The sequence below is a fragment of the Malaya genurostris genome, chromosome 3 (genome assembly GCF_030247185.1).
Source record: "Malaya genurostris strain Urasoe2022 chromosome 3, Malgen_1.1, whole genome shotgun sequence".
Classification (NCBI taxonomy): domain Eukaryota; kingdom Metazoa; phylum Arthropoda; class Insecta; order Diptera; family Culicidae; genus Malaya; species Malaya genurostris.
The window spans coordinates 284,412,749-284,440,423 of NC_080572.1; the positions used below are offsets into that span (position 1 = coordinate 284,412,749).

A 27,675-nucleotide genomic window follows, 5' to 3' on the forward strand; every position below is an offset into this window, starting at 1 on the left:
TCAATCGACAACAGATGGGAAAACGTCACTGGCAAAACCACGTTTTTGCGAAGATAAGTTCTTTTCTATTCGGACGTTCAAGTGATCGGTCGCTAAAATTATAAAGTTGAAGTGAATTAAAATTATACTTACCCGTTTACTTACCTGTAAGATTACCTGTAAAGAAAGTTATTGAATTATTGAAAATATTTGTTATATAGTTTACAGTTAATTAATCCGCTAGGACGCGCAGAAAATACTACGGCGAGTAGGAAACCGTAATTGTAAGTTGATTAAAAATTATGAGTTCATTATGTTAATTGGAATTAATTTCAGTTGAAGCTCTAGTAAACGAGATTGCTATCAAAACGGTGTTTATGTTTGCGTCCGACAACTTCGACAATAGGTATGTATTGGTATTCGCTCAAACCTAAGATATGTTTTTCGAAGTGTGGACAAGCATGCCCGTTTTATTTTTATTCACGTCATACAATTATGCCTCTGACATTACCCACCCGTCTTTTTTTTACGTAGAACTACGTCTTTATTTCACTATGCTCACCTGGCTGCATTTTCAAAATTTCACAACACGAAAGTGTAACGAAATTACTCCAGTTTTAATTTCTCAATGATTTTTTCCTACTTGAATATTTTCTCCAATTCTATCACGAAACGAATCGAATATGCTGTAAGATTGTTGTTATTAGCACGTTTATTGCGAGAACATTGTTTAAATAGTGAAAAAATAGGTCCAAACACAAAATATCAAAATCAACCGAATCTATAAACAGACCCTGTTGTACGTTTGCTAGCTTCAGTCTATGATAATTCAAGAACAGAAACACTCCGAGTGCGCAGACTGCCATCTATGTCAAAACAGTAGAACTTCCCCTTGGCATTATTCAACTGGTGCTTCAGTCAATGAAGTATAGGAGGCTCTGTTCCAGGAGCCTAAACGCAGAAAAACAGCAACTAGTTCTTCTGTGAGCAATTCTGCTGTTGAACGTTCGCAGTATGAGTTTCGCTTCAAACAAGAGCGATTGCGTCATCCAGTTGTTTTGCATTGTAGAAAAAGAGAACGAAAAGTGGACAACGATGAGGAACTTTATACAGTCGTTCTAATGACTCTAAATGTTATCTAAAGAACTATTAACTTTTTCTTTGCAAATCGGAGGTGAAAATCATCATTTTCGTGCAAATCTACTGCAATTTTAATAGTTTTGTTCTATTTTCGCTGTGCGAAACTCGCACCAAATGAGCACAAATAAAGCAAACATTTGGCTGCGCTTTGCGTTTGAGAAAACATTTCGATAAATGTTTTATATCGTAGAGAAACCCACAATTTGGTCCGTCGGAAAGCCGAAAATGAATCACGTACAGCATTCTTACACTCAAATATTGAGTTGTATGAAATCATATACATCAAAATGATTGATTGTTCGACTATTGATTATTTAATAAATATAATGGTTTATGAAATGATTTTTTCTAGGTCAAGGCTCAAACGTACAAATGACTTAGAATGGCGCCTTACTTCCTGGAATACAAACTTGGGTGACCAAATAGTCATTTCCAAGACTCCAAAGCCACATGAGGTCCTTTTCAGGACCCCAAAAGTAACGTAAAGAACTTATTTAGAAAGCTGGCTTCAACTGCCACTAGAATACCTAGAATACAAACGCAATCTTCCGAAAACGAACGGTCCTTTTCAGCACTACAAAATCTCAAACGGTCAAACAATATCGAATTTTAAATTTCGATGACTGGCGGCATCATTTACCGATCGCCGGTTCAGCTTAAATTTTACATAGAGAAGTTTTGAAGCGCTAAAGTATTGGTGCACTAGAGATGGCCATTTTTTCGGCACCCTATTATTCATGCTTCCACTTAAGCCAGTTCGATTTTAATGTCAAAATTCATACATTAACATGCACAAGTCATTCATCATTTCTGTTGAACATTAACGCAAAGGCTAGTTTCGTCATCATGGTTTTAAACAATCGGCATCGGATCATAGTGTGTTCCGAATTTTCAGGTTTCCGCTGACAAAAAAAAAAATAAAACAGCGCTTTGTTTCAAACAAATTAGCATGCCACTTTCCAAAACTTCATTATCAGAAGCAAGCTGCTGTGACAGTTGTTTTTTCAATTTATCACCTGTTCCATTTGTGAGGGTGTTTATTGTGCAGACAACACCAAACAACTGTGCATGTATTTTTCACATGGCGATTTGGCAACATTCAGAATTAGCTACATGGGTCTCCCGCAAGGCTCATGCCTCAGTCCGCTCCTCTATAATTTTTACGTGAATGACATTGACAGCTGTCTAGTAACCCCATGTACACTAAGACAATTGGCAGATGATGGCGTGGTTTCAGTTACTGGGCCCAAAACTATTGATCTGCATAAACCATTGCAAGATACCTTAGATAACTTGTCCGTTTGGGCTGTTCATCTTGGTATCGAATTCTCTGCGGAGAAAACAGAGTTAGTCGTCTTTTCAAGAAAGCATGATCCCGCGCAGCTTCAGCTCCATATGATGGGAAGAATGATCCAACAGGTTTTAACTTTTAAATACCTCGGGGTGTGGTTCGATTCCAAATGCACGTGGGGAGGACACATTAGGTATCTGATAACGAAATGCCAACAAAGAGTAAATTTTCTTCGAACAATAACAGGATCTTGGTGGGGTTCTCATCCGCAAGATCTAATAAAATTGTATCAAACAACGATACTTTCAGTAATGGAATATGGATGCGTTTGTTTTCGTTCCGCTGCAAACTCTCATATTATCAAACTTGAGCGTATTCAGTACCGTTGTTTGCGAATTGCCTTAGGCTGCATGCATTCGACACATACAATGAGTCTTGAAGTTCTGGCGGGAGTTCTTCCATTAAAAGATCGATTTTGGGAGCTTTCATCACGCCTGCTAATAAGATGTGAGGTGCTGAATCCCATGGTAATTAATAATTTCGAACGACTAGTCGAGCTTCGATCTCAAACAAAATTTATGACAGTATATTTTAACCATATGTCACAGGAAATCAACCCTTCAAGATATATTCCTATCCGTGTCAGCATCCTAAGTGCCCCTGACTCAACTTTATTTTTCGATACATCCATACAGCGTGAAGTGCGTGGAATCCCGGATCATCTACGCTCGACGGAAATCCCAAAAATATTTTCAAGTAAGTTCAGGCATATTGACTCTGAGAAAATGTTTTATACGGACGGATCGCGAATTGAAGAAGCGACAGGGTTTGGTATGTTCAACAATAATGTTTCGGCCTCATTTAGGCTTCAAGAACCTGCATCTGTTTATATAGCAGAGCTAGCAGCAGTTCATTATAGTTTGAGTGTAATCGTCACATTATCTCCAAACCATTATTTCCTCTTCACAGATAGTCTGAGTGCAATTGAAGCCATTCGCTCAAACGCTGCTGGCAAAAATGAACCATTTTTCCTGGGCAAAATAAAACAGTGCCTGAACGACATATTGAACAATAATTATCTAATCACTATAGTCTGGGTCCCGGCTCATTGCTCCATTCCTGGCAATGAAAGAGCCGATATTTTAGCCAAACGTGGTGCTATTGAGGGTGAAATTTATGAGAGACCAATTGCTTTCAACGAATTCTATAGCTCGTCTCGCCAAAGAACACTTGCCAGCTGGCAAGCTTCTTGGGATAAAGATGATCTGGGTCGGTGGATGCACTCAATTATTCCGAAAATATCGACAAAGGCATGGTTCAGGGGACTGGATGTGAGTAGGGATTTCATTCGTGTGATGTCCAGACTCATGTCCAATCACTACACGTTAGATTCACATCTCCTTCGAATTGGGCTCTCCGAGACTAATCATTGTGCTTGCGGAGAAGGTTATCGGGATATTGATCATGTCGTTTGGACATGCGTGGAGTATCGTGATGTCAGATCTCAACTAATAAATTCTTTGCGTACCCAAGGTAGACTATCCAATATCCCAGTTCGAGACATTCTTGCTTGTCGTGACCTTTCATACATGAAACTTATTTATCATTTCATAAAGAAAATTGGAGTTTCAATTTAATAAAGGCCCCTTTTAAGACTTAGTTCTGATCCCAGCTGCGTCCATGAGTTCAACCAAAAGCTAAATTAGAATAAAAATTATGTAATGATACAAACAAACTCGAAACAGTTTATGAAATTATCAACAAAATGTCTGAAAATAGCAGCTTATTTTATAAATTATAGAAGTTAATCGTTTGGTTCAAATAATATTTCCGAGTAGATTTCATAATTAATGACGAGTTACCTAAGATGATATTTAAGCTATAAGAGAATATGTTTTAATAAATTCAAAACGTTGTGACTATGTTAGAATTAAATTAGGATAAGAATATTTTGTAAAAGTGATGCTACGGCGAAGAAAAACTTATGTAAACTGCCTTAAGAAATAAACGTATTTATGAAAAAAAAAAAACACCAAACAACTAATTCATAAAACTTCGTTCCGAAAAACCTTTCCCCAACGGGCCTAGCGATGCGCATCTGACAGAAAAAAAAACATAAACGAAGAAGTTCGTGGCTGGAGTCTCTCGAAAAGTGCTTCTAGCCAAACACCGGAAACAGAAAGAAGCACTTTTTATCCGGTTCGTTTGATAAGCCGCATATTGAAGATGTATTTTACCGGTTCACTCACACATACAGCGAACGAAAAGAACATAAGTCTATTAGAGTGTGTGTGTTTAGGTGTAATACTTTCAGTATAATCGTACTTTGTTTATTGTTCTTATACATTTATGCATGCACGGATCCCGGTAGCATTACGTGCCATCTGTCAGCTGTTCCAGAATCCAATCAAAATGTTTTCCCATGTCCAAGAAAGCTGTTAACATGTTTTCGCCACATCGTCTGTCCTTGCTGGCCTGGGGTCCGAATAAGACAATTCCTCGCACATGAAAGCGATGCCTCCGTTCGACATACAATCCGCTGCCTCCGCTTCCTTGACAGACTTTGGTTCCTTTCGATGGGGTGGGGAGGAAATACAAACACACTTTCAATCGATTCATCAACGTGTCGGAAGCGTTTTGATTTGCTTAATAGAACTTACGTGCACAAATGATCGAGGAATTCCGTTGTAGAATTTCACCAAATTGCATCCGACACTCGTCCATCGTTGGCAACCGTTGGCTGATTTCCCGGAGTATGTTGGAGAAAATTCCCGTTTTATCGATTCCCCAACCGATGGCGGTGGCCTTCGTGTGCTCCAAGGTTCCCACCCCGGTGTCAGTGGCTGGCCACAGGCATGCCGGTTGTACCGTTTGATCGAATTCGATTTTATCAGATAACCTCAACAAAGCCACGTCGTTGTTGAACGCATCCGCACCGTAATCGGGATGAATTATTATCGATGAAACGGAACACCGAGGAACATTTTCTCGGAGCCTAGTGTCGTATATTGCCACGTGTACGGCCAGCAGTGATACATTCACCGGGCGTTTATCATGACCGATGGCACAATGGGCCGCGGTCAGTACGAATCGGGTGCCAATCACGGTACCACCGCAGAAAAACTCCACCGCGTTCGACCGGTGTTCGTTCGTCGAAAGCTTAACTAGGAGCACATGAAACGGCCAGTTTCCCGGAGGTTTCGTGTGATACCTTCTACCACATTCGGTACTGTCGGATCCCTGTTCCGGAGAACTAGCACCGGTACCAGATTGACGGAGCGTGCAAACTAAAAAAAAGACAGCTAGTGAATAGGAAATCATCACGAGAACTGTTCGAACTCGGCTGGCTGCCCCAATCGAAGCACTGACAATTCCATGAATAATGTGCTCATTAAAACATCGTTAGTTGTTTAATGGCATGCCATGGCAATCATTTTCTATATATAGTTAAATCTAGACGTGAATTTTGATAGGGTTATTGTACCAGTCGTCATAATATTTAGCGGATTACTCGACTTTCAATCAACAAATGCACTCATTTTCATCTTACCTTTTGCATTCAATTACTCAAAACAATTTGTGCTTCAAGTAAATCGCAAATTATAGTATTTTGAAGAATGCGGGAATTCAAAGCTCTTATCAAAATACTTAAAGCTATAGAGCGGTTTTTTTGTTGGAAAGTTGTTAGCAATGTCAGGGTATACATTATGAACACCACGCTAGTTGAGAACCTGTCCACCGAATGACGCGAGTGGGCAATTTGACGATAGACAATTTATAATGTTATATCTCTAAACCATGACAGTATAGATTATTGGTGTTTTCAAAAAGAATGTTCCGGAGTTCGAAACAGATAAAATAGTGTAAACAGTATCTGGAAAATCTCCAATTGGTGGCGCTAGTGTGTAATCCAAGGTTGGAAACTTATGTTGACTCTTTCAAATGGTTTCTTCGAGAAGTTGTTCTGGAGTTTCAATACCTATTAAATGATTGATTAAACAGTTCGTATTGTATCTACGAGGTAATCTTCAGTAACTGAAAATCAGAATTGTTTGCCAGAGGAGTAATATTATCGATCAGTTTTTCAATAAATAGACAAATCGAAAACTGTTTTCCTAGGAGGCGCTAGTAAGCTACTGGAGTATTAACAGGAATAAACTATCGACATCTAAAATCTGAGGAACTTGTGGGTGAGGAACTCGAGCTTCATATTAAAGTTTTGATTATGCGTATTGCTAGATATAATGAAAAGTACATAAAACCTGATGTGTATTTATTTTTGCTTTAAATTTTATTTTATAGCGACCGCCAATTCATCAACATTTCTTAACAAAAAAACTCTTATAAATTGAATATAGTATTGAATCGTACGACTAAAAGTGATATTTTATTAGTATTAGTTTAATTAGTTGAGAACTGTCTCACCAGAACCGCATTGAAGAAAGCATGAAAAAAATTATATTGCATTTAATAACGAGTGTAACGAAAATAAGCTATCCAAAATTTTTTCTTTCTAATTATGATAAAAAAATAATATTTTATTCAACCTTAAAATTGATCCATTATTGTACGAGGTTAAACTTGAGCATAATAAAAACCGGATGAAATTTAAGTTATTCCTTCACGAATTTTTGAAGTTTTGATCGAACGCTCTTCATCAAGTTCCGGACAAGTGTTGCATCACATTTTTTGGACGCTCAAGCCCAAATTTTTTTGAACACCTGAATGTTCCCAGCTGCCTTACCAGTCTTCTTGAAGACCCTATTCAAGATTGCCCAGTAACGATCTGAGGGCAATTTGGTGGATTGATATTTTTCTCAATGAAATTTATGCCCTTTCCGCAAGCCATTTGGGAGTGGTTGTAGCATAGTGAGCCGACGCTAAATCCCGCCAAAACAGTGGAGGTGTACTATGCTTCTTATAAAAAGGCAGCAATCTCTTCTGAAGACACTCAGATCGATAGATTTCTGCATTTATAGTTCCGGTAGTGTACAAAATGGTTGACTTCAAACCACAGGAACGTATTGCTTGCCATACTAGTACCTTTCGACCGAATATCTCCACTTGAATCGACCTGTCCGCATCGCTCACATTCTCCCCAACGACGACAGTAAAGTATTGTGGACCTGGAAGGGTTTTTGAGTCCTCCTCTACATAAGTCTCATTGTCTCTTTGCTGCCCGCTTCTACTGTTTTACAATTTGTTTCGAGATTTTCTGCTTCTTGGAGGTCTTCAGGTGATTTCGCATCTTGATACGCTGGATCATTCCGACATTCATTCCTGCTTTTTTGGATAAATCACGTAATGACATTGATTTGTTCTTCATGATTAGAGATATCACTTTCTGGTCCAGTTTCGGGTTGGAAGAACCGGGATTTCTGGTAGCACATCCACAAACTTATTAATGATGTCATTTAGGGGTTAGCCAAATTTTGTGCTAGGGCACATAACCGTTTTTATTAGTTTTACGTTTCGTCTTTGACTCATCAGTGCAGAGCAGTTCAAATTGAACTGCTTAGTGCTAAACTCGGCAGTTCAATTTGAACCGCTAAGCAGACGTAAAGTTTCTGCTACTTACAGAACACTTTTCGTTTTGCAACGGAGTGCAATGTCTTTTCTAATAAAAACGGTTATGTGCCCTAGCACAAAATTTGGCTAACCCCTAAATGACCTAACCTGCATCGGCCAGAAATAGTCGAAAACACGTTTTCGTTCGGCACGTCAGAAAAGACATTGCACTCCGTTACAAAACAAAAAGTGTTCTGTAAGTAGCAGAAACTTTACGTCTGCTTAGCGGTTCAAATTGAACTGCCGAGTTTAGCACTAAGCAGTTCAATTTGAACTGCTCTGCACTGATGAGTCAAAGACGAAACGTAAAACTAATAAATTATTAATGATGGTTTTAGCACTGGCATGATGAATTCCAAACCGCTTCGCCATTTTTCGCATAGTAACAGTTCGGCTGAAAAGTTCGTATCGTTTAATAGAAACACACATTTTTTTGCCAAAATTCGTTTTTATTATTCAACATAATTGCCATCAGAGGCGATACAGCGATTATAGCGATCTTCCAACTTTTCGATACCATTTTGTAGTACGATTTGTCCTTTGCCTCAAAATAGGCCTCAGTTTCAGCGATTACCTCTTCATTGCTTCTAAATTTTTTACCAGCGAGCATTCTCTTGAGGTCTGAGAACAGGAAAAAATCACTGGGGGCCAAATCTGGAGAATACGGTGGATGAGGGAGCAATTCGAAGCCCAATTCGTTCAATTTCTGCATGGTTTTCATCGACTTGTGACACGGTGCATTGTCTTGATGAAACAAAACTTTTTTCTTTTTCAAATGAGGCCGTTTTTTGAAATTTCGTCCTCCAAACGCTCTAATAACGCTATATAATAGCCACTGTTGATGGTTTTCCCCTTTTCAAGATAGTCGATGAAAATCCCAAAATACAGACACCATAACCACACCATAAGAGTCTGGATAACACTCATCAAACCATTTTTTGGTATCGGCGGCACTTTTTTTCATCAAAAAGTACTGTTTCATCAACACACGAAATTCCTTTTTTTCATTTTTTTCTCACAATAACAAAAATAGCTTCACTCAAATTGCAATATCTCACAAACTAATAATCAGGCAGCTGTCAAATTTATACACGTATCTTTTGAAGGTTGGTACTAACTGAAAATGGTATGGATTTAATTCTAGTGGCGCCCTCTCATAGAAACGATACGAACTTTTCAGCCGATCTGTTAATACCCTTCTCACTTAGCCATCTCTCTCTCTCTCTGTGTTTGTGTGTGTGTGTAAGTGGGTGTATCAAATAATCTCACTAGGTTTTCTCGAAGATGGCTGAATCGATTTTGACTAACTTTGATTCAAATGAAACGACTCCCGGTCCCATATGGAATTCCTGACTTCCGGTTCCCGAGTTATATGGTAAAGTGTGTAGAATATTGGCTGGCGGAACAAAAACCATAAAACTGGACCTAAAACCGATATTCCCAATCTTAGGGTCAAATGAAAGGTCTTATGGTCCTAGCAAAAATTACTGCATATTTTCGAATACAACATACATTTAAATCGTCATTTAGAGTGCGATGGCAAAATTGTAAAAAATCTTCAAAGTTTGAATAAAAACTAGAAGCGTTTTTACGCCATGTTTGTTGGTGGCCGTACGAACCGACTTCGATTATGCCGGTTCTCGGGTTCCGGTGCCGGAAGTGCATATAATAGCGAACCCATTTCGTTTTCTTAAGTATGACCTACGCGAGCAAAGCACTGTTTTATTCTGTATGTTATACTAGTTAATGCACAAGCAATTTCTTGGTTTCTTTCAAAAATCGAAGAGAAAAATTTTGAATAGAATATTACATTATTATGGGAGCGGGTCATTTCGCCGAATGCCATTTGGCCGAAAGTCGTTTCGCCGAAAGAATAATTTCTTTTAAGATCACAAATATTTTTTTTTGTTTTAAGTCTCCGCATGTGGCGCAGCCACATAACCACAAAGCCGCGAGGCGACGCCAGCTGAGTTGGCCGCCGACCCGCCGTCGGAAGCGGCGGCCTCTTGCATACAAATCTGTAACCGCCTAGTTTATCCGGTCTACTCAAAGCTGTTTTTTTACTTCAGTTAGGTCCGAACGAGCGGTAGCGAGGACGGATGGCATACGAACAAAACAATGTGGCGAAGTCGCATTAGATATTTTTCTATCTGCACTCAGTCATTGGAAAATTCCGCAAACAATTCGCCTGAAAGCTACACTAATAAAGTCAACAAGTTATTTTGGGAATTCCGTTCTGAGGATCATGAATAAACTTACAAAAATTATTCAAGTTTCTGGATCATATCAGAAGTACAATTTTAGGCCAACAAAACGGGAGTAAACAAAATCATTTTTTATTTGTTGACTTTTATCAATTCCAATTATGATATTAAGACTAATGACGAATTCGGCAAAATTACCCTTTCGGCGAAATGGCTTTCGGCAAAATGGCTTTCGGCAAAATGGCTTTCGGCGAAATGATCCTGATCCCATTATTATACATGAGAAAGACATCGTTACACCACTAGGTGGAATAAAACAGGTTTTTTTTTAAAGAAACCAACACAAATCTTTTTTGGTTCTGCAACCAATTTTTGGTTCTGCAAATTCTTCTAGGCAGTAGACGACCTTAATCTGCTAGATGACCAAAATGATCTCACTTCAGTTATATCGGTTCCCACTTTCTGCCCCGGTAACCAATAAGCACATACTAATACCGCATTATGGCAGCAAATAATCGCTAATTGGCATTTCACTCGCACTTGAAACTGAATTTCGACCGACTTTGGCGAAATATAAGGCTATTCATAGATAATTCCTATTTATGACTGGTGTGTAGTTCGAATGATGAATTCTGATTGATTCGCAACAAATCAGCTTTCTTGTTGCAGATATAGAACTATAAGCATTTCTGGTGCTCATAAAATGCTATTTTAATACTATTATTAGTGCTTACTTGTTACCTGGGTGGTTCTAGAAATATTGTAACGAGTGGTCAAAAACACTAAAATTGAACGCAACTCAAATTTGGTATCAAATAAATGGTCACTTTCTGAATATTCTCCAGATGCAACTTCCGGTTTCGCTATTTTAAAGTGATTAAAGATCTAAAATTTCAAACTGTCGAACTGTGCTGAAATCAAATGCAATTAGTAACCCTTGTTAGGTTACGACCGATTGAATCGACTTTGGATACACCGTTTCCTAATTTCCAATCACGGAAATACCGGATGGTAGTAGTCAAATATTCCAAAGTCATGCTCGCTGCGATTTCGAAGAGACTTCGCAACCGATTTTTACAAGTTTAGATCAAATCAAAGGTTCTTTGGCCTCATATGAATGGTTGAAAGCAAAAATCGGATGAGTGCAATTTATTTTGGAAAGCCCGTTTAAGTATTTTTGAATGCAAAAATCGGATAAAAGCATTGAGAGCAAAAACCGGATATGGATTTTGCAATGCAAGAATCATTCGAAAATATCTTTTCTACAAGAATCGGACAAAATGACTTTGAATGCAAAAACCGGACCAAAACTTAACCGCATGGAAAAGCCAGCGATCGCAAAACAACTAAAATATTTGTTGTTTTTCTGATTTTGATTGGTTAAAATTTGGTACAACTAATCAACTGTTGTTTTAACTAATCTGTCATTTTTGATTTATCGTGCTGGCAGCTAAGCAACGACCCCCAACAAGTAATGAAACGTTTCAGTTGAGCAATGCCAAACACCCTGAGCGAACAATGAAAAGTTTCAATGAGATGTCACTCGTGCAATTGAGCAAAGACACAATCCCAGCAAAGATACTTGTATGTATGAAAGCAAAAAAATGTCTCAGTTGTTTCAACCAATTATTCAGTTATTTGAACTTAAAACGCCAATTGCAATAAATATTTTTTACTGTTAGCCCTTTTCGGAGGCAGCTTATCGTTCACTGCTAGAACAACGAAATTTTACCTAATTAACTGCTTATATCTTTATCACTAAACTCACAAAGGATATAGAAATGGACCAAAAGATTACAATTCTCAAAAGGGAACTCACCAGAAAAATGGTCACAGGGAATTGGGAAAGTTTTCCTTCACTTGCAGAATGGCTCGCTGGTAAATCTAATGCTACAGATACACTTTCAAGAAAATACAAATAGTACCACCTCACTTTAGCAGCAAATTTTTAAGCGTTAAGCGGTTTTAATAACATTGACATGAACTGTCCTAGAATACATTACTCTCAGATGAAATTAAAACATTTATACTGTAGGAATATCTATTGAACACATGGAAAACTTGTTTTACAATATACTTTCACTTACATAAAACGACCACTACGTAACTAACATAAATGACGTTCATTTACGATTGAAAATTTTCAATATGGAACGCTTCTGGTGAAATGAAGAGGTTTTTTGATCTGCGTTTTGCTGTCTTCGTTCTCCGCCAAGTGACAGCATTTGAATACAACAACTTCGGTTACCTGAATGGTTATGTCAAAATCAACAGATATGTTAGTTAAATCAACAATATTTTAGTTGAAACAACCAGGGTGTGGAACAACAATTGCAATATTGTAATTTTGTGATCTGCGGGTTCCTCGTGCGGTTCTTCCAAAACAAATGTATTTATCCAGTTTCTGCATTCAAAGTTCGGTTTTTGCTCTCTATGTTTTTATCCGATTTTTGCATTCAAAAACACTTAAACGGGTTTTCCAAACTAAGTTGCACTTATCCGAGTTTTATCCGCATCCAATTTCTGATTCCCGGATTTCTAATACCCGGAAAAAAATTTTCCAAACTAAGGTTTAAACCATTCCCGTTTATGAATGCTACACAGTTCGAAAAATCGTTGTGATTTTACATCTTATGAGATGCACATGAATGGAGCGTCACATTTCACACAAATTTCTATTCAAAAACATGTACAATTGTGGGATTTGAAAAAAAATCACTGAAATAAAAACCAGAAGATTGATAGAAACTGCGCGACTTGAACCGAGAAACACTAGATCACAAAGCACGTCAGTTAATCGACTGAGCCACAGAAGCACATATCTGCAGTTTACACAAATTTACGTCGAAGAGCATTTAAGGTGAAATGTAGCGGAATGCGAAAATCGCGTTTTTGATCAATTATTCAAAAACTAGACCGATTTTCGAAAAACCGAAAACACTTAAGTTTTCCGAAATCAAATTTATCATAACTAAGTATTCTTATTCTTCTTTGAAATTTTGCTTTGCCGAGCCGTAATTGGTTTTTAAAATGTATAAACGGTTACTGTTCCGTTCCACGGGGATAATTTTAGAACTGCAAAGTAGTGTTTAGAGCAGAATTTCACAAAGAATCTGAAAATGCAAATCAAAATGATAAAATTTTAGCTAAAACAACCGAAATTTGAAAAAGTTCACATAAACTTTTCCACATTTTTTTATTGCTTGCGCGCTGCTGTTTCGTATTGAGGTGGTGTGAGAAATGCACGGTGGGAACGGTGGCATTATATCGTGAGCAGAAATTACATATAAAATTATGACGCGAATTTATGCAGCATTGCGTTTTGTGTTGCAATAAAAACGAGTTGAATACAATAAAATGGGTATTGTAAGAAATTGTTTGTCTTCTATGTAACTGTCATTTATAATGCTAATAATGTCCAATTCTGTTGAGTTCAATGCATTGATGTTGCTGAAGCAATAAAGCGTGGCTGTGTGATATCGTATAACAGGTATTATTTTAGATTGTAGCAATTTTTATAGCAAAACTATAACTTCATCATTTACAAGCTATTGAATGAAATACAAACCAAGAATTATCGTGATACAAACAATGTGATAAACATTGAAAAACAACAGGCATATACATGGTTAGCAAGTTGGTCAATACATATACATATAACCTCATGTTAGTCATTCATAATTACTTATGATTTATAGCTCTAGTGTAAGAGTAATCACTAACAATAACGATTGAATTAGCATATATTCAAAGTGTGAAGGATTCAAAAATCCATTACGTCCAGTCTTTTTTACAAACCAATATAACGAGAGGTAAGCCCACTGCGCTCAATCATTGAAAAAAAATTTTGTTTCTATGTGTCCGTTTTTCTTGGTATGCTTTGTGCGACGGTCCGTTCAACTGAAGCGGATAAAATTTTGCGCGCATTTTATGACGCTACATTTCACCTTAATATTGTGTCTAAGACTGCATGCATGAAATTCGTTGAAATAAAAAAAGAATACTGATAGCAACCGCTGCGACTTGAACCGAGAATCATTGGATCGCAAGTACGTCTGTTAATCGACTGAGCCACAGAAGCATACATCTGCTTGGCTGGTAAAAGGTACATTGAAATTCATACAGTCGCACCTGCTAGCAGAATGCAAGTTACAGTCGAAACCAGTAAAATTCAAGCTATTCTTATATTAAGTCATTACAAATGAAATTTTCCGTCATTTGACAAATTTGGTCTTTATGAATTACATCGTATGAGAAATTAAGTCACCTGTAAACTTCAAAATTTTTAAGAGTGTGGCTAGTAAATGGTACAGTCGCACTTGGCAGCCGAATGCAAATTATACTCGGAGCCTGTAAAATTCTGTGCGAGTGGGATTTCGCGTCATTTGAAAATTTGAGTAGTTATGAATTGTATCGTTTGAAGAATTATGTCACCGGTAAGGTTCATTATTTTTTTATGTGTAGTTTCTAGCCATTAGAACTGATTTCAGTTATGCCAGTAGTTGAGTTCCGGTTCCGAAAGTACCCGGAATAGTCATTTTTCTCAGCGATGCCTGAGCCGATTTTCACGAAATTAGATTCAAATTGAAAATGTCATAAAAACTGCTAGTTTTTGTTCGGCTCCGACCTCCGGTTTTGGAGTTACAAAATGATAGGTGACTAGAATTTCATTCGGTCGTTTTGAGCGATGAAGTATTAAACGCAAAAAATCTTTTCAAGCTGAAGTCAACATTAACCCCATTTTCGTAGGTCATGTTAGTCGATGGACCCACCAACTTTTCAGTTTAGTTTTGCCTCTTGAAGTAAGAAAAAGTATTTTCAAAAATACCACAGTATTATATATGACAATATGAGTGGTACGCGACGGGCACAGATGACTCAATTAAAATGTTCAACGTGTGGGATATTTGTTTGGTGCAATGAAGCATTGTACTGTTCACATTCTGAGCCAACTGACTGCATTCGAAAACAATAAATTTGTTTACCTAAATGGTCGATAAAAGTCAACAGATATGTTAGTTAAATCAGTAACATTTCAGTTAAAACAATCAGAATGTCAAAAAAACTATTGAAATTCCACGATCTGGGGATTCTCCGTGTCCGAAATAACATAACTTATGGACTCAAACGGAACCTACATGAAATTCCAATAAACGCCCTGACAAAACTCAGGCGGGGGAAGAACTCGAAAAGTGGCATACTAAAACCCCCCCTTCCTTTAGTTTTCAAAAGCAGCTATTTAAATTAAGTCTTTCGGAGTCTCTTCCCCACAACCCACCAGCCCTGCTACCAATGGATTTCATCGGACCATCACCCCACCACCATGGAAATGCCGGTGCGAAAGAGCTGTCGGGCGCTTTGATTCGTCGATGGCAATCTCAACTAATCGCCCCCTTGTTTTCCATGGCTGATTTGGCAGATTTAAAGCTGTTTTGCTGCCACAATGAATCTGTTTCCAATTTGAACTGTGGCCTGTGGAGGGGTGGGGAGCTGGTTCGAAACCGGATTAATTCGATCAGCCTTTTTTTCACTAAATCATTTCCTTTCGACAGTCAGTCGGTTTCGATGGGTGAGCAGAGGCTGGGACACAGGCCGGGATATCAACCACGTGCTTTTGTTCAGGTTCACCCCAGCCAAATCTGTCCGATTTTTGCCACAGCAACAGCAACAGGACGATGGAGGGCGAGAATAATTTGAACCGTGCTGACTTTTGGTCCAGTCAGCTTCGGAGCAATGACCGCCGTAACGGAAAGAAAGGACGGGATGACGAGGGGATCCGGTCCGTTCGTGAGACCTTCTTGGTATGGATATCCGGTCACACGAAGACCGTACAGTAAATGGGGAACATATGAAATCATCGAGCTCTTTTAGTTGGACCTGCACAAATTTGGTTTCTATTCATATTCAATTCCCTGGGGAGGGGGAGGAATAACCTAACTTGGGTTAAATGAACCGCCTTCTGCTTTTGTAGGTACGATGTTTACACATATTTCAATTTTGTTGGCATCAAAACTGTTCGGTCCATGTAGTGCTGATTCAATTTTCAGGTGGAGCCGAATCCTGTTTCCATACTTATGCCTTTGCCTTGCGGATAAGTTTTGCGATTACTTTGCTTGGGACTGTCAGCAGTACTAACTTGAATACCTTGCAAGAAATACTCTTAAATGTGCAATACCAGGCATGGGCAGCAAGTCCAAGACTTTACATTCTCCGATATGGAAGGCTTTGCACGGTCTGAGAGACCCAATTGATTCAAGCTGTTTTAAAGCTGTTCTTTTTGTAAGAGAATCTACTCAACATTCTCTAATTTTCGTGCAATAAACAAGGTAAACCGTAAAACAATTGCATTACTAATTGCTTGTTTACATTGCAATCAGCTGATTTTGAAGTTCCGATTTTGGTCTCGTCAAGACGGCGTCGTGACAGAGGGCCGCATGAAACGAGAATCATTGGATTTCAAGGTACGTCTGTTAATTGACTGAGCCACAGAAGCACATATCTGCCTGTATAATTATTAAACTCGGAGCCTGAAAAATTCTGTACGAATGGAATATTGCGTCACAAGTTGACAAGTTAAGTAGCTATAAATTGTATCGTTATATCACCTGTGAAATACTACAAATCTTCTACCCTTTTAAGGTCCAAGGAGACAAGTCCACAATTCAGAGCTTAAGCAGTGTGCCTTAAACATTATATTCTTGAATAAAAAAAAAAAGTAAAAAAAAAAAAAAAAAAGTCCACAATTTGGCCCTTCGAGTTCCGAGTTGCATTACGATAGTTTCATTCCTTGAAATATGCAAATCCGAAATGAAATAATAATGAAACGAGGCCACGTTAAAGGACACCTCTTCACAAAAATTGCTTCAGTACTGAATCAATCTGCACAGGGAGCAGTTCTGCTGCGAGGCGTTCGTAGTGCGAGTTTAGTTTAAAACAGAACCGATTATGTCTTTTACATTGAAGCCAAATGCACCGAAAAGTGAACAACGTGAAAAAGGAAAAACTCTACAAATCTGCCCTTTTAAGCGCTATAGATGTTTCCAAAAGAACTATTAGAATTACGTATCTGTTGAAAGATGCAAACCGGAAATGGAAATAATATGTTTAGTGAAGGCTAACAGTCCGATAACTATTATTTAAAACATTGCCGCATACTTTTTTCGTCTTACTCTGCTATGCGGCGTATTTTCAAAATTCATCACTTGAGTGAGTCATGAGTTTTAGGTCGTGAATATCTCATGTTTTATTTAACGTAGCAAAAAAAATCTCTACGCCATCGGAGATATGATCTGCAATTTCTGATACGAATTTCAGTAGTATGAGAACTGAATTCCGAATCTGAATCTGACTGAATCCACGAAAAACTTGCGATTAAAGTTTTTCAAAATGTGGAACTGAGATCAGGATCTTTAATCTAGACTTGGACTCTGGAACTGAATTTTAAATCTGAATTCTGGGGAATGAAATTGGGAATCCGACCATAATACAGCTCCAAAATTCCTGTGCGGAATTCAGATTTAGAACTTAGTTTCAGAATCCAGGTTCAGAATTCTGCAACTGAGCTCTTAACCTGAAATTCTTTAACTTCAGACTGAGATCCAAAATTTTGTTATATTACCAGAATCAGAGCTTAAAATTGTCAGGTATTCTCAATGAAAGAATCCAATCCAACAGCCTCATATTCGTTTTTCACTGTTTCACTCGTAAATGACCGCATAGAGAACAAACGAAGAGAGACGAAGAATTTTCCTCTCTCCTTGCATAAAAACGAGAATATCAATTCCTTCGTCACTCGTTTATTTATGACAAGGAGAAGGAGAATCTGTAGGATTTCTATTCTCATTCTTTCACATCCCAAAACCTCTTTGGGAATTAAAACTACTATAGATTCGAGCACCAACAGTTAAAAATCACTATGAATCGTTTTTTTGTCATTAATGATTCTCAAAGCTCCGGTTGAATATCAACACTGTACAGCGCACGATTTTCACTGCAAACTGAAAATGAGTGAAAGGGCAAATGAGAGAAAGAGCACAACTGCTGTTCCACTTTTGTGGTTGACTGGACATGGATCTCGTTCTCATAATTTGCAAGCGAAGCTAACAATGTCATTTTCCTCATTTTCCTCTATTTTGAGTCAATAAAAATGACTTTTATCCCCAGGTAACCAGTAAGCACTAAGAATGGCAGTAAAAAAGCCTTTCAATAGCACCAAAAATTCTTATAGCTTTAATCTGCAATCTGGAAGCTTATCTGTTGTAAATCAATCAGAAGTTCAGAATCTTTCAGAATGAACATCAGCCATAAATAAGCATTATTTATGAATAGTCGTATATTTTGCGAAAGTCGGTCTTAATTCAGTCTCAAGAGCGATTAAAGTGCCAATTGGCGATTATTTGCTATCATAGTGCGGTATTAATATGTGCTTATTGGTTACCTGGGTTATCTCTGACCAGAATTCAGTTGTAAAATGCATTCCAGAATCCAAGTTCAGTATTCAGTTCCAGAATGCAGGTCTAGAATTCGATTCCAAAATTAAGTTTCACAATTATAAAGGTGTAACTGAGTTCAGGATTTAGATTTTGTAGATTTTTGAACTAAATTCCGGACTGGAATTCTAAACTGAATTTTAACTCTGGATCCCGATTTGAAAACTTAATTTTGAACTGGAACTCTGTAACTAAAATTCAGCTACAGATCAGAACTTTAGTTCAGTGCCAATCAAAATCCTGGTCTCGAGTTCAGTTCTAGAACACATGTTCAGTTCAGGTTCAACTATTTACATCCAGAATTCAGTGGCAAAATACAGTTGCAGAATTCAGTCCCATGAGTCTGATTGAAAAGTTAGATCCAGAATTGAGTTTTTAGAATACTTAACTGATATTCAGGTCCAAAATTAGGTGCTAGCACTCGGCTCAAAAATTCATATTGACACTAGTGATAAGTTCTCGGATTTTTTTTTTTCACCATTTACTAGTTCAGAAATTCCATTAGTGGTTTTTCAAGATTCAAATGTTCAAGCGTCGATTGTTATGCTGCATCACTGACTCATATCCGTTTAACTCCAATTGTACACATGGACTTTTTTGAGGCGCTTAATATTTTGGGCACTACCACGTTACGAAATTAGAGAAGATCCCATCATAGTCGATTTCAAATATAATAAAATTGAATTAAACTATTCTTAGTTTCCTACTTCCCACCAACGATGAAACTTCTGATCTTGCGTTGAACACAGAGCCGGTGAAAGGGCTCACTATTTTGAATCATTGAAATAATATTTATCCGTTAAAACATTGTGGTCGATTTTTTTATAATATTTTGTTACGATATAACTTTGCATGCATTTCCTCAAATACGAAGAAACAGCCGATTTTCGATCCAAATGTGTCTCGCAAGAATCGAACGGCGCACATACAAATCCACAAACAGTACAACCGCTGATATCCCTAACACATTGTGCGAAAAGTTCCGAGACTGACCCAGAGATGACGTTTGTAATGTCAAACTAATCTCATTTTTCGGAAGTACCAACTTTCAGATGCAATGTGTCAAATTTTCTCGTCAATCGCACCTACCGACATGTCAGTGACGTTACTGATTCATTTTTGTGAAAAATCGGAAATAACGAATTCCGTGTTTTAATAAAACATTGCTTTTTAAAAGAAGAAAACATTCATGTGGAGAAAAATTAAGCAAGTTTTGAAAATTGTGATATGCGTTTTCGCGTTGGCATAAAACAGTGGACGAAACATGGACCTGCCATTTCTCGCCGGAGTCATACAGCATTCATACCAGTCTCCAGCGATTGCTTGTCCTAAGCTGATCTTAAAAAAGACACTCCAGGGAGGAATATTTCACTAGAATGAGAGAGTCATCGCCTCAAACTGAAGCCTATTTTGCGGACAAATAATACTATAAGTATGGTATCGAAAATTTAGAAAAGTATAATTGTACTGCATTTTGCTCAAGAAATGTTCTTTTCCTGGACTTTTTGAAGGATGTGCTAACAACTTTCTCTACGGCAGTGTCGAACCGCACAGAGTGTAAATCGATTCAATACTGAAGCTTGTTTTGTGTGAGTGATGTTCTTAAATGCGAACACACTCCATGAAGAGCAGAAATCATACGGAAACAGTGAGCTTATGCGTACACTCTTACCAGCCGCTACCTAATTTTAGGTCGAAACCTATAAAAAATCAACAAAATTGAATCTCCGCAAGTTTTAAGTAACTAGCGTGTCACATAAACCAGACTAACGAGCTATGACCTTAATGTTTAGGTAAATGTAAAACTTCCAAAGTGTTGTCATGGAAACTTTTTCTACGATCAAGTCAAAATTTGAGTAGAGAACGATTCAGTTACTTACCACTATGAACTCAGAAAGAGTAATCGGTTATTCACCCAAAATTTGGGTGACGGCCAATTTTTTTTTACCTAATTTTGAGTAGCTCAATGATGATTTCTCCTCAAAGAAACAGTAAACTCGTTTTTCAGTGTACGAAACTATCGTATCTGTAGAGGGCACCATGACAATGGTTTGAGAAACAAGGAAAATTAGACATTGTTCATTACTAATCGAAGTTTTGATCACCAATTGCCTAAAATATATAGATCTGTCTACTCGAATCCATGAATTATATTAAATCTGATAACGACGATGCATAAATATTGCAATTCAAGAATTATTATTTTGTGAACTTAAGACGGGTGTTTTTTAGGAGGTTTGTTTTTACAATTATCTGAAAGTTGTTTTGACAGTGTAAAGTGACGTCTCTACTCAGTATTGTTTGGCCAATCATCATGAATAGTTTAACTCCATAACAACGCTTCTACATCGTGGAAATTTGCTTTTGATATCAGTGTTAAATTAAAACTATTTATAGCAAAAAATTATCTTCAGTGATGAGGCGCATTTTTAGTTGAATCATTACGATAGAAGAACTGTTTAGTGCTATGGACTGGTGGAATCATCAGTTCTCAGTTACCGTGAATGGAAATCGATATATAACCATGATCAATGATTTTTTTCTATCAAATCTTCAAGATATGGATGTGGACGAACGAAATGTGATTTTACCAAGATGGTGCCACTTGTCATACTGCAGCCGGAACAATCGACTTATTGCAAGAATTATTTTTTATGGGGATACCGGTAGTCAATGGTTTATGTGGATAAACCAGCAACGATTGATGCTTTGGAAACTGATATTCAATCTGTCACTGCTGAAATACGTTCTCAAATGCCTAAAAAAGTGATCGAAGCACTTAAAAATGCTAAAAAATTATCTACCGAAGAAAAATAAAAACTTAAAAACCACCCTTTAGTATAACGTGAATCATTACGCGGAGCACCAAGCCCGAAACAAAGTTGGAACGGTAACTTTGAGCTGCCATAGCTCAGTTGTTACTTGACCAATTTCGATAAATTCCACGCCCTCGAATTTTGTGAACTTTGTAGATTATTTTAAGTATATCACTATTGACGATCTTTAAGGCAAAACTAATGAAAATCTGATTTTTCCCGTTCCAAGCTTTTTCTTCAAGCCCAAAAAAATGCCCTATCTGCATTCATGCCGCATCTGCACCGCGAATAGGATATTGAGAACTTCAACCGGTTTTCGAAATTTGTTTACCATTGGAAAGTTACTACTTTCAGAAATAAAATGCACTGAAAAAAAAACGAAAAATAGGGTTGTCTACCCAAAGTTATAATGAAAAATGTAGATTGATGACCTCATAAAAGGTGAGACTTTTTACAATGATCGTAAATATCTCGAAATTCAAAACGATGACCTATATATTTCTACACATCATTCGATTGCTTGTGATACCAGCTACAATTTTCGTCCAACTATATTCCTGCACTATCAAAAGAAAACCTTAAAAAATCGATGAATTTATAAATATATATGAATTTTTCATTTTTTCATAGGTTTGAATATAACTCTATGACATGAACATTTTTCTGCTCCAACATATTGGAATCATTACCAGAAACAATGTATTGATGAAAAAAATTATATATCCGTTCAAAGAATCTCAAGAAATGTGGTACAAATACAGAGAATTTCTATTATTGGGAAAATTTTGCCAAACAAAATCAAATCAGAATATTTGAACTTTATGACATATATTTTTTATTATACAAGTTGGAAATTTATTATGAACAAAATTTACAAATAATAACTGAATTTTGGATTTTACTAACGATCTTAAAAATTTTGATGAATAAACTAAATAAATTTTTTTGTATTGGACAAAAGATCTCAACAATTTTTATGCACAACCGAAACGCAATTGATAACTACTAAAATTTTGATTTTGTTTTAGGTTTTCCATAGAATCTCAAAAAAGTCGGTGGAATTTCCGTTATATATTACGTTCCAACGTTTCTGCAAATCAAAGTGAATATATTGCAATCCGTGGTAATTTCATCTATTTCATAGAGACGTGGCATTTGAATTTTACTAATAAAATAAATTTTAAATAATTTCAATGGCTTTGTACAATAAGAAATAGATCGTGAAATTATATGAATTTTATATACTAACCTATGGAAAAGGAAACCAACTACAATTTAAAAATAATACATTGCTTGATTATTGTTTGACAAGCAATTCAGAACAAAAACATATATCTTAAATTTACCGCGATCCTAAACACCATCAATTATAATCGATAGAATTTTAAAATTCGGAATGTATAGAATTCGGAAATTATTTCATTTTTTCATTAGTAAATTCATATATTTGTTTCACAATTCAGAAAAAGTAGAATTACGAATTTAGCATAAAACATCTCACGAAATTAAATAAAACCTGTTCTTATCCACCTAATGGTGTAATGATGCCTTTTTCATATCTCTCTTATTCTCATATAAAGAAGGAATGGTATTTTTCAAACAATTTTGTTTGATTTTCGAAAAACATGAAAGCTGGTGCAAGAACTAGTATAACCTACAGAATGAAACAGTTCTAAGATCGGTTAGGCCATCTTTATCAGTGAAGTGAGTTCCACTATTCCAGGTACTTCTGAAATTGGAATCGCCCCGAACATTGGCTTTGCAGCAGCCTTTGCGATTAGCACCAACAGGTTATCTACCTGCAGCTTACAGTTTTCTCGAAAAACAACTTCTCCGTTTGAATGCTTTTTACTGAATGGAAACCCTGCACTTATGTTACTTTTGAATATGTAATTCATACTATATAGGGTAATACTTTTTATCCAAAAACATAAAATATTTTTTGTGATAGGATTTATATCATTACTACTACCAATATAATTACCAATAATCTGCTACATAGTTTTTGAATTAATCTTCGAACTTCACGAAATTCGAGGGTGTAAAATTTATTGAGATTCGTTGAAACACAGCTGAGCTATGACAGCTCGAAGTTACCGTTCCAACTTTTTTCCAGACTTGGTATTGGGGGTGTTAATGAATTGAATTAGTATTCCATTGGTGACCGGCATGAGACACACAGTGTTCCTATTTGTCCAAATAGGACCAAGTCTGATTAAGACAGACGAGACGACGGCAGATTGATTTGTGACCAGGCTTACCAGAACTCTTATTGTGGTCACTCCAAGGAGTGTATCGAAAATAAGCTATCCACATACATTTGTATTGTACGCATGTATTTGTGATGGGTTTTTATGCTCAGATCACAGCATGCTGTGCGTTTGGCTGTCAGCTTTCGTGTGTTTACTTGTTTGTGCGGTTGAAATTCTGCGTTTTCAAAATGTCGCGTTTTGAAAAGGAAGTGAAAATCAAGGTTCTGGACACATGGCTAAGTGAGAAGGGTATTACTATACGAAAATTGGCGAAGCGGTTTGGGAATCATCATGCCAGTGTTAAAACCATCATTAATAAGTTTGGGGAACACTATTCTTTGGATGAGCTACCAGGAAGAGGCAGAAAAACCGGTTCTTCGAACCCGAAACCGGACCAGAAAGTGGTATCTCTAATCACGAAGAAAAAATCAATGTCAATACGCGATTTGGCCAGAAAAGCAGGAGCGAGTGTCGGAATGATCCAGCGTATCAAGAGACAAAATACCTGAAGACATACAAGAAGCAGAAAATCTCGAAACAAAGTGTAGAACAGAAGAAACGAGCAGCAACAAGGTCCCGGAAATTGTATTCGCGTCCTTTGCAGTGTTCGGATGCATGCGTTTTGATGGACGATGAGACTTATGTAAAGGAGGACTCAAAAACCCTTCCAGGTCCACAATACTTTACTGTCGTCTTTGGGGAGGATATGAGCGATGCGGACAAATCGATTCAAGTGCGGAAATTCGGTCGAAAGGTACTGGTATGGCAAGCAATATGAACTATAAATGCAGAAAAATATATCGATCTGAGTGTCTACAGAAGAGATCGCTGTCGTTATATAAGAAGCATAGTACACATCCACTGCTTTAACTGGATTTAGCATCGGTTCACTATGCCAAAACCACTCTCAATTGCCTTGCGGAAAAGGGTATAAATTTCGTTGAGAAAAATATCAATCCACCAAATTGCCCTCAACTTCGACCCATCGAATGTCTTCAAGAAGACTGGTAAGGCAGCTGGGAACAAGCAGGAGTTCAAAAAAATTTGGGCCCAAGCGTCCAAAAAAAGCGATGCAACACTTGTCCGGAACTTGATGAAGAGCGTTTGATAAAAAGTTCGAAAATTCGTGAAGGAATAACTTAAATTTTTGTGGATAGTTTATTTTCGATACACTCCTTATTTACTACTTAAAGTTTCTGAGAATAAGTTTCCAGTGTCGAAATTGCAGTTCTTTTCAAAATGTTTCTTTCAGAGTATTGTCAGTCCCCTGCGACACCACAAAACTGAAGTGTAGCGCATTCCAGAGGAATCGTTCTGCACCGAATGAAACTAATGGTAATCAGATGGCAGCAATCCTGTACTATATGGTGAGAGACGCAGTATTATTTACAACTATGCCAACAACATTTGCCAGTTTCAGTGATGCAGATAAATCATACCGTAAATTGGAAGCTTTTTTATGTGTTCTACTCTCAATGTTATCACAATCTCATTCGGAACGACCGTACCGACGCAGTACCGTTCGGCTCTTCAGTTCTCCACGGAATCAAAAATGTATTCAGTAATGATTCAGTCCCACCAAAGTACACGACCTGTTGACGGGAATCAATGTTACGCTGAAGGTGTTAAGAGTACCACTTCAACACAGAAGATGATTGCTTTCCCCTGGACCACTTTGACTCCTACCCACTTCCGGCATCCACCGGACAAACACCGAATCACGGATGATGCGGTGTGAATTTATTTCAGAGTGTCACTCTTTCAGTGCAGAATAATTTGTTAGTGCAACCAGGAAATATTCCTTCGTCCTTGTATGCGCGTTGAGAAAGTTTGCCTTTGCCATCCTGCAGCTGAAGTGCCACCTGCTTTTGCCACCATTAGCGCACCGGGGTTGTATCAAACTGAGGCAGGAACTTTGTCTTGGCGTGTGAAATATTTCTGCTTTTTCATTTTTCCCATGCACAACCACGGAAGCCGGAGGCATTTTTCCGCTCATTTCAATGCAACCGCTGGAAAGTTATTTCGCAACACTAGAGGGCAACAGTAGCAGCAGTGAAAGCATCGACAAACTCACCCGGCCAGTATTCATAATAATTTCAGACGGAATTGCAAGCGGCTGCACTGTTACACATTTCGTTCTTGGCCGAATTAGTACATCGAATGCGGAATTTGCCACTGTTCGGATCGCTTCCTTTAACACCAAGTCCGGACGAATCGAAGTTTTCTCTTTGGAACAGTACTGATTTCAGTCGAATCTCAGTCCCGGCAAATTTTTCCAATATTTCATGTAAGCTCACTTCCCGTTTCGAACGAACGGGAGTTTCCACGACTCGGCGAAAGTTTCCTCTGCGGCGGGTCGGTCGAAACGGAGAGCAATAAAGAAACCGAAGAAGACAAGGAAAATGTTAATAAACTTTTGAGTTCGAAAAGAAATGAAGTTTTATTCGAATTTTATCAAATATTATCATCCTCCATCAGTTTGCTTCCTCTTTCGTTGCCAGTGCCGCGGTCGTTTGGTGGAATCCGGAAAATAAGAAGAAAAGGAGCTCATCATTAGAAGACTCCTACCGTCGTCGTCTCCGGCAGTGAGTAATAAAATGATATGCTGGAAAATATGGCTGGATTTGAAGCGGAATGGCCGTGGAATGGCCGGGGAGGACACTTCGGAAGAGCTAATGTACTTTGAAATTCTGTTCAGTATAAAGTGTGTCACTAACAATGGATAGAATAGAATGTTAGTGTATGTGAGTTAGCCTTATTGTCAGTCAGGCAGGGCCGTACCCAGGAGGATCTAAGGCATCAGTTAAGGGGAGCTTTTCCTGTAAACGGGATTTTTCGTTCCTTCATTTCGAGCGAGCAAAAATAAATATGAGTTGCTTAATCTTCCTTAGTTTTAGGTAGTTATTATTCTCTATTAGAGACTGATATAGTGTAATTTTTTTATGCACGGAACGACCGAAATCAACTCTGCAGATACTAGGAATACACCAGAATCGTGAACCTGCAACTTGAATCTGATTTTCGATTCTGAACCTGAAGCTGGATTCAGAAACATAACTCAGGACTTGGATTCTGGGCTAAAATTTCGTAGCATAATTATGGACCTGGTTTCTGGTTTTGAGTTATGGATCTGCTTTCTGACTGTAACAGAGCGTCTGCACTGTCTCAAGCAATCTTCCTTCCGCCTACGCATCGTATGCATGAATGTCCCTGTCAAATTGTCGCTACACGGTGAGTAAGGAATACTTGTTGTCCGGGTAATATTATATAGGGTAATATACTACAACCCCCCCTTAGGATAAATAAATATAAAATCTCATTTTATATTTAACAAAATACAAACTATTTATTTGTCGTTAACAGATTTGTAACATCAATTCTAATGCTGTATATAATCACGGTGTTTTATTGGTGGTTGTCTAGCTCGCTTAGCTAGTCCAGGAGGAGATTTCACGGTGTCTTCAACCAAACTATCAGTTGGATTTGAACTTCCATCAATCATCGGGTCGGAATCATCTGATAGTACTTCTGTGCTGGACGATCTTCTTGAAACGACGAAACAGTATGCAGTTTACTTTTAATGCGGCGGCCAAACATTATTTCGCCCGGAGATTTACCCGTGGTCGGATGTTTCGTTGAATGATAAGTTAGCAGGTAAAAACACAGTTCCTGACGCCAGTCTCGCCCGAGTTCTTGAGCTATGCGAAGCCGTTTCAGAATCGAACGATTCTGCCGTTCCACTTCTCCATTCGATTGGGGCCAATAAGGAATAGTGTTCATAAGTCTAACACCGTTTGCTTCACAGAACTCTTTAAACTCACTGCACTGTCCACTGAGTTGAGGGGCATTGTCTGCTTTCATTGCAGATGGAATTCCATAACGACTAAACATTACCGAAAGTTCTCTTACGACATCGTTGGTAGTTGTAGTCTCCAT

The 27,675-nt window shown here is 37.7% G+C and overlaps 1 protein-coding gene across 1 annotated transcript; it reads right to left on the reverse strand.

Annotated features, from left to right (window-relative positions):
* On the reverse strand, window positions 1–27,675 carry LOC131434366 (plasma kallikrein-like). The gene is made up of 4 exons (XM_058601038.1): window positions 27,357–27,675; window positions 5,071–5,697; window positions 145–156; window positions 1–92 (listed from the first exon to the last, which is right to left on the reverse strand). The coding sequence occupies exons 1-4, from the start codon at window positions 27,673–27,675 to the stop codon at window positions 1–3; spliced, it is 1,050 nt and encodes a 349-aa protein (XP_058457021.1).